This window comes from Corylus avellana, chromosome ca9 (genome assembly GCF_901000735.1).
Source record: "Corylus avellana chromosome ca9, CavTom2PMs-1.0".
Lineage (NCBI taxonomy): Eukaryota > Viridiplantae > Streptophyta > Magnoliopsida > Fagales > Betulaceae > Corylus > Corylus avellana.
Window position 1 is genome coordinate 2,476,896 of NC_081549.1, and position 8,393 is coordinate 2,485,288.

An 8,393-nucleotide genomic window follows, 5' to 3' on the forward strand; every position below is an offset into this window, starting at 1 on the left:
TCTCGGGTCATAGTGGTTGGAGACCCTGTTGGAGCAGGCTCTTCCAGTACATAGTAGTGTGGCTTTAAATTAGACTATCGGGTCACTCTTAGGCCTTAGCAGTTAGCAGCATTAGGTGTTATATTCGGCTATATCAATTCACACCCTTAATTAGATACTACTTCTTTCTTTTTCTTTTTTAATTAGATACTGCTTTTAATTTGAAACAACAGCCACCAAAAACTGTTAATTACAAGTATCGCCTAATGAGATCTAATTACAAATATCTAGATATTTACCGTAATTCCCGGCCCAACTTCTATGGCCCTCATCGGTCATCATTCCATCACCCACACGTACATGCGATGCTCCATTCCTCAATCCAATAAGTGCACCAAGCAGAGAGGGAGGGAGGGGGGACCCGCTGGGGCCATGGTCCCCCCACTTCCTCAAAAAAAATATTTTAAGGAGAAAAAAAATATATATTTATACCGGTCCACCCCCAAAATAAATTGATAGGTCCCGGGCCCCCAACTCTCATCTACTAGTTGGTTCTTGCTTCTTAAGTTAATTTTGAGGTTTTCTTTTGCTTAATTTTTCTATTGTTTGACTTGAAAATTCGGTTAAGAATCTGAAAAGTTGATTTTTTTTTTCCTTCATAGATTGGCTGTCGGCTTGAAAACTTGAAAATTCCTGTTATTACTTAGAAATTTCTTTGTTTTTTGTTGTTATTTTTTTTATGTATGTAAATCTTGGATCTTTTTTCTGTCAGGATTTTTGGTTCATGATTTGGTATGGCCATATGAGAATTTTTGATGGGTTTTTATAACTAATGCCATTGAGAAATCTCTAGTTTCTCTTTGAGTTTTTGTTCCACCCATTAAATTTCAAGTTTGAAATCATAATGATTTAGGGAATTTTTGATTAGGTCCGAAATTGGGAGAATTTTAGTAAGAAGCTAAATTCTTAAAATTAACTATGGGCTATTGTGTGTAGTTGATTTTTATGCATGATTTAAGATCCGGGTTGTTAGATTAATGGGTTTAAAGCTTTAATTTCACTATTGTTTATAATATAGACATAAACCCTAATTTGTATAGTATGAATTAAATTAGGGCTTTTGGTATGTGAACACTAAGATTGCTAATTGGATGTGTTAATTACATTTAAAGCGTTAATTAACCCTAGACTTGCATGAGTTCAATGGAAATTGATGCCCATAGGGTTTAGGTTCTAATATGTCATATTATAATCATATTGATTATTGTATGCGAATATGAGTATTATAAATTTGGGGTAAGTTGCTAGATCAATGGAATAGGAAGAGAATAATAATTATAGGGTTAAAGTCTAATGTTTAACTTAGAGTCCATGTGAAGATTATGTTATTTATGTGAGTTTGTTCATTGTTAACCTACACATATTTTTTCTTTATTTTCTGAAGACTCAAAATGATCATCTAAATTTATTTGTAGATGATGAGAAAGTCAAATACAATACTTGACTATTTCAAAAGAAAAAATGCACAAAGTTTATTGGAGTTTGATTTTGGATTGTGTGTTACTTATGAGAATATCATGTTAATCAACGAGGTGCAAAATAACTCAACGCAGGTCGCACTCTTTGAGGTTAGTACTCTAAGCTCAATTCCTAATCTAAGTGGTCTTGTAATTTGGATATTAAGGTTATTAAATATTGAGAATATTGTTTGTTAGAATTTAAACATTTAATTGGAGAGTATGACACAATTCTAAGCTCAATTTCTCATTGTATTTAAGTACCAGTGATTAGAAAAAGAAGAAAAAAAAAGAAAGGAAAAACTACTAGTTCATTACACACTGCAAAAAAAAAAAAAAAAAAAAAAAAAACATATCCTGATAACCGAAAAATTAAAAATAAATAAATAAATAAAAAATTTGCTCCTCTCCCATAATACTTCGTGACTCTGGCACCAACTATTCTATTTTGTCTTGAATCCGCCACTTTATATACCGACCACCGATTTTGATAATTCATAAGAAAACAACCGCGCGGTTGTAGAGTAATAAATTATTCATGTGATAGATCGGTCATTTGCGGAAATGCTTAAAAAATGATCAAAACTTTACAGTAAAAAGTATACTTCAATTAAAATGCACACAAATTTAATTAAGGACTAAATTTTGATATTTTGGGTAAATATATGACAAAGCCAAGCACTTACAACCAAACCAAGCATCTGGCGTGCAACCCATATTTTCTGAAACTCAAGTCGCTAAAGAAACATGGCAGGCATTGATGCAGCCTCCGGCTACGACCGCATGAAGGAGCTCAAGGAGTTCGATGAGTCCAAGATTGGCGTGAAGGGCCTCTCCGATTCCGGCATCACTTCCATCCCTCGGTTCTTTGTCCACCCTCCTGAAGCTCTCTCCGACCTCAAATCTTCTTCCACATGCGCTAGCATCCCCGTCATCGACCTCTCCGGCGTAAACTCCGCCGCTCACCGCCGCAAAATCGTCGAACAAGTGAAAGAGGCAGCCACAACATGGGGCTTCTTCCAGGTGATCAACCATGGCGCTCCCGTGCCAGAACTGGAGGAGACCATCAACGCCATCAAAGCATTTCACGAGCAACCCCACGAGGTGAAAAGCAAGTACTACAAGAGAGATGAGGGGCAGGGCGTGATGTACGCGAGCAACAACGACTTGTACCGAGCCAACGCGGCTGCGTGGCACGACTCATTGCAGGCGTGGACGGCTCCAACGCCACCGAAAGCGGAGGATATACCGGAGGTTTGTAGGAAGGAGATGGTAGCATGGGATAAGCTTGCAACCGAGGTGGCAGAGACTGTGATGGAGTTGCTGTCACAAGGGTTGGGGTTGGAGGCTGGGAAGTTGAAGGAGTTAAAGTGCTCCAATTCAAGGGCTTTTGTGGGTCATTGTTATCCGTACTGTCCTCAGCCAGATCTGACAGTGGGGATTACATCGCATACTGATCCGGGCGTGGTGACGGTTCTGCTGCAGAACCACGTGCCTGGCTTGCAAGTGAAGCATGGGGATGAGTGGGTGAACGTAAATCCTGTGCCTGGAGGTTTGATTATTAACGTTGGAGACTTTCTTCAGGTAAAGTTATACTATATAGTCTGTCATCCTAAAATTTTGTCAAGTTGTTTAATTGGATTTTGTTTTATCTTTCTTATTTGTAGATACTCTCAAATGGAGAGTACAAAAGTGTACAACATCGTGTGCTGGCTAATTCCTATAGAAAAGCACGAATCTCTATCGTCATGTTTTTCAACATAGAAAAAGGGAAAGACTGCTATTATGGACCTCTGCCGGAGTTGTTGTCACTGGAAAAGCCAGCTATCTATGGGAAATTCACCATGCAGGAATATTTAGAGAATTTTTATTGCAAAGGATTGGATAGTAAGAGTATGATCGAGAAAATTACAATACAAAATTAGCATATATATATATCATGGCATTTTGTATAATAAAAGGGATGGCCTCCATCGATCCCTATTTAATTAATCAGCATTGTTAATAATCATGCTTATTAGTATATGGAACTAATGAAAGCACCCTATGGGCCTATGGGATGTCTTTTTATTTACTTATTTATTTTTAATTTGTTATAAGGAATTGGCCGCCATGATATATAGTGTAATGCTACCGACACCCTTCGGCTATGAGCCTTGTCACGAGTTGTCTCTTCTTGATCGATTGTGGGCTTGTGGGTATTGAGCATGAGAATATCAATTAACTATTCAAGTAAAATATTCAAATATCATTCATCAGACCCAAAAGAGAGAGAATATATACGTAATATTAATTGATCAATGCGCATTTTTCTTTTTCTTTCATCTTTACTCTTTTGGAGATGCCAAAAAAAAAAAAAAAAAAAAATTATGTCAAGGATTTTAAATACTAAATTTATCATTTTCTATAAATTTAATTTTTTTTGGAATAATTTGTAATTTAACATAGTATTAAAGATATGGATGAGTTCTCCTTAATTATGGTTATCTTCTTCTATTCAGCTTTAGTGTCGCTTTCTTTTGGATTACTCTTTTTTCTTCGATATTGCATAGATATAGAAAATGGATTTGGTCCCACATTGACCAACTAGCAGGATATAGATGTGTTTATATGCTTTACAGGTCATCTATCAAATGACAATTACTTGACAATTAATTAAATTAATCAAATTTATCAATCATAATCCTTCAATTTCGTGTTAAGTTCGTATTAAATTTACGGGCTCTGAAAAAAAATATCAATTCTAATATAAGCCCACACAATTTCATGTAATACGGATGACATGTCTTGATTTCCCTGCCTGCTGTTTTCTGTTAGCATAGACAATCATTTTGGACAAAATTGTAGTCACATCAATGTGTTTGTAGCTCTTTTTTCAGAGTGCATGGGGTTGTTTCATTTGCAATCGGGCATGTTTTAGATGGCTGTTTAAGGAATTGAGAAAATTTCTCTAATTTTTTTTTTTTTTTTTTTTAAATCAAGTAAATAGATGAGAGAAAGGAGGCTTTGGTTCACAAATTTTGAATTATGAGCGAAATGGATCTCAGTAATTGTAGCTAGGCAGAGGCATAATTCTCATCACCAATCACCATCCAAAAACCTGTGGGGTAGACAAACAGTAAATGACTCTGTGTGAGAGATTTTTTTTGTGTGTGTCTATTCTGTGTGAGAGATTGATATAGACATAAAGCTACGGCCTTTAATTCTTTTGAAGATGAAAGCTCACCTAATATCTAGTAAGTGGTCCTCAACCCATCCAGTGACCAACCTTTTTATAATGCTAGCAACCAATTAGATGTGAATTTAATATAAAATTGATAAAATAAAATTAAAAAATTTGATCCGTTTAATTATACGTTATTGTTGACTTATATATTTTTATACTTACAAATCAACACTATCGAACTCGACACGAATTCAATAGATCAACTATTAGATTTATGGACTCATATGGATCTCACACAAATGTAATGGTGAATTCAACCATTCACTATGAAAATGGTTAAAAGATTGTCAAAAAATGAATCAATTCTGTCACTTCTCTTTAATTATACGTCAACTCCGCCGCTCATCGCCGCAAAATTGTCGAACAAGTGAAAGAGGGCCGCAACATGGGGCTTCTTCCAGGTGATCAACCATGGCGCTCCCGTGCCAGCAATGGAGAAGACCATCAACAGTACCCATCCAAGCTTTTCACGAGCAACCCCATCAGGTGAAAAGCAAGTACTACAAGCGAAATGAGAGGCAGGGGGTGATGTACGCTAGCAACAACGACTTGTACAGAGCCAACGCAGCTGCGTGGCACGACTATTTGCAGATATGTATGGCCCCATCGCCACCGAAAGTGGAGGATATACCGGAGGTTTGTAGGAAGGAGGCGGTAGCATGGGCTAAGCGTGCAACGATGGAGTTGCTGTCTCAAGGGTTGGGGTTGGAGGCTGGGAAGTTGAAGGAGTTGAAGTTTGCGGATGAGAGGCTCTTTGTGGGTATTTGTTATCCGTACTGTCCTTAGCCAGATCTGACGGTGGGGATTACACCGCATACTGATCCGGGTGTGGTGACGGTTCTGATGCAGAACCACGTGCCTGGGTTGCAAGTGAAGCATGGGGACGAGTGGGTGAACGTTGATCCTGTGCATGGAGGTTTGATTATTAACGTTGGAGACTTTCTTCAGGTAAAACGCACTAAACTATTAACTATGTATTCTATGTTTGTCAATTAGTTGTCTACTCTTAATTCGATTTTGATTTGATTATTTGTAAATAATCTCTAATGGAAAGTACAAAAATGTATAGTACTGTGTGTTGGCTAGCTAATTCCTATAAAGAAGCACGAATCTCAGTCATTATGTTTTTTGACATAAACAAAGGGAATGATGATTGTTGCTATGGACCTTTGCAGGAGTAATTGTCACTGAAAAAGCCAACTATCTATCAAAACTTCACCGTGAAAGAATATGATGAGAATTTTTATAGCAAAGGGTTGGATAGTAAGAATATGATCGAGAAAGTTAAAATGGAAAACTAGCACATATATGTGTGTTTCATATATATATATATATATATATATATATATAGATATAGATACCATGGCATTTTGTATAATAAAAGGGATCCCTCGATCCCTACTTAATTAATAAGCATTATTATCATGCTTATTAGTATATTGAACTTATGGAAGCACCCTCTGGGCTATCTTTTTATCTTTTTATTTATTTATTTTTAATTTGTTATAAAAAAAATAATTGGCTACCGACACCCTATGAGCCTTATCACATGCAAGTTCTTTTCTTGATTGTGGCTTTGTGGGTAATTGGGCCTGAAAATTTAAATCCTCACTAGTCACTAATCAGAATATCAATCAAATATCATTCATCAAACCCAAAAGATCGAGAGAATACCTCACATTATCGGTGCCCATTTTTCTTTTCCTTTTATCTTTCTTTCTTTTGGTGGGACCAATCTGATAGCTTCACCGAGAAGTTTGAGTGAAGGAAGAGTGTCAAGTATGGAGTTTTTGTGTCTTTAAGAGGTAGTTCAATCGGCTGTGGACCACGCTTAATGAATTAAAAGCCAATAGTTCAAATTTTTCCTCCTCATTTTTTTATGTGGACATGTCAAAAAAATAAATAAATAAAAGAGAGTAAGGGGTTCTTGTAATTCAGCAAGTACCATAAAGTTTGTTTGAGGGTTGCGCTTGATTGCTAGGTGTAGAAAATTTCAGAGAATTTGATTGATATTTGATCGAGCGATTTGAGATCGAGTTCGATCGATTGAAAATGCAATCTTTGTTTGACCGAGCAAACTTGAAATAAGGGCAATTTTGTACTTTTTTTTATTTTTTTATTTGTGAAGTTGCGACTCTACTTTTATCTAAACTCGATGAATTAGGATGGTCAAACCGACTATAAATTTATATATTTCAATTTTATCAATAAAGAACACTCCAAAATGATATTTTTCTTTCAGTTTTCCTCCAATTTTTGGAGTTTTTCATGTGCTTGCAAATTTAGCTGATCACTCGGCCAAGCTCTTGCATCATAAATATACAAGCTAGCCCTTCTAGCTAATTATTTAATTCTTAATTAAGAGGTTTATTTATATCCTATATAGAAGTGGATGGGTTACTGCATGCCACGTACTGCATACGTTAATCCAATCATCATCGCTTGTCAGCCAACACCTTTAGAAACCACAAATGGGCAAATTAGTGGACCTGTGGCATGGGGAGCCCAGGGGGAGGTGGAGTTGTACGCACGTGTTATCCCCACAGAAGTTAGTGATGTATATGTACGTGGGCATTAATTTGGAGATCAGCACAATTATTGTTTTAGTGGAATACATGCATTTCACCTATATTTCATGTGAACTTTGAAGAAGTGGCCTAACTTAAAGAGCAAGAGATAAAATGAGAGACATGGATCAATTGATGAATAACTTGGTATGTACGTGCATGTCCCACGTTGCTGATTTCTCTGTTTGTTGTTTTCTGTTAGAATATGGTCTATAGACAATGCACGTTTATGATTTTGTTGGACATTATTGTAGTCACATAAATGACTTTGTAACTCTATTTTCAATTTTTCGGAGTGGGTCCTTCATTTGCAGGCAGACGTGTTTTAGTTGCTTGTTTAAGGAACGCCGATTTCCCCAAAAATCAGTGAGAGCCAGAGACAGAAACAGTCCTTGTGTGAGAGAGACATAGTTAATGGCTACGGCCTTGTCCAGTTGTCCTAGAGGCTAGAGTGGGGGGTGAGGTAGACACTGTATAGTACTTATCTGATCAGTATTCAATTCAGTGGTCCGAGAGGGGTATTGATGACATTACCATTGTATTTAGTTGACTATTTGGAATTTCTGCTTCCCTCACCCCAAATCATGAACTCTAATTTGGGCCGGATCTATTACCAACTCTACGTAAAATTGGTAAGTTATAACTGAAAATTTTTACAAGTTTAATTAAATGTAATGGTTAATTTATATAATTTTATACTTATATTTCAATACGGAACGATGTCTAAAACCCAAAAATGACCATACTAGCACCCTTTTATTTTCTTCTTATTAAGTGCATAATATTAATGCACCTTTTTAAAGTAACGTGGAATGTTACTTCATTTATTTTGTTCCTGAGCATTATTAATTATTATATTGATCAAATTTGACTCATCAAAATAATTATAAATAATTTTTTTTTTCTATTTTAATTATCAATTTTTTTAATGCACCCCTAGCAGCCTCACCATTTTACTTATTAATTTTTATTATTTAATATAAATATTACTTTTTAAATATATATATTTTAACTTTTTTCAAAGAATAAGGAGGGAGAGAGAAAAGTAACATTAGTTTTTAGGGTTAAGTACTAAATATCGCTAGGGTTTTATTGCTTTATTGT

The 8,393-nt window shown here is 35.9% G+C and overlaps 2 protein-coding genes and 1 pseudogene across 2 annotated transcripts in view; all 3 read left to right on the forward strand.

Annotated features, from left to right (window-relative positions):
• Positions 1-2,123: 2,123 nt before the first annotated feature.
• On the forward strand, positions 2,124-3,576 carry LOC132192346 (1-aminocyclopropane-1-carboxylate oxidase homolog 4-like). The gene is made up of 2 exons (XM_059607659.1): positions 2,124-3,080; positions 3,164-3,576. Exons 1-2 carry the CDS (start codon positions 2,244-2,246, stop codon positions 3,419-3,421), a joined length of 1,095 nt encoding a protein of 364 aa, XP_059463642.1. The 5' UTR covers positions 2,124-2,243; the 3' UTR covers positions 3,422-3,576.
• Positions 3,577-5,047: 1,471 nt separating this feature from the next.
• Positions 5,048-5,848, forward strand: LOC132191692 (1-aminocyclopropane-1-carboxylate oxidase homolog 1-like; annotated as a pseudogene).
• Positions 5,849-7,114: 1,266 nt separating this feature from the next.
• Positions 7,115-8,393, forward strand: part of LOC132191693 (1-aminocyclopropane-1-carboxylate oxidase homolog 4-like) — a 2,403-nt gene continuing 1,124 nt past the window's right edge. Inside the window, exon 1 of the mRNA XM_059606785.1 lies at positions 7,115-7,285. Within this exon, the coding sequence (XP_059462768.1) occupies positions 7,115-7,285 (171 nt within the window). The remainder of the gene's footprint in view (positions 7,286-8,393) is intronic.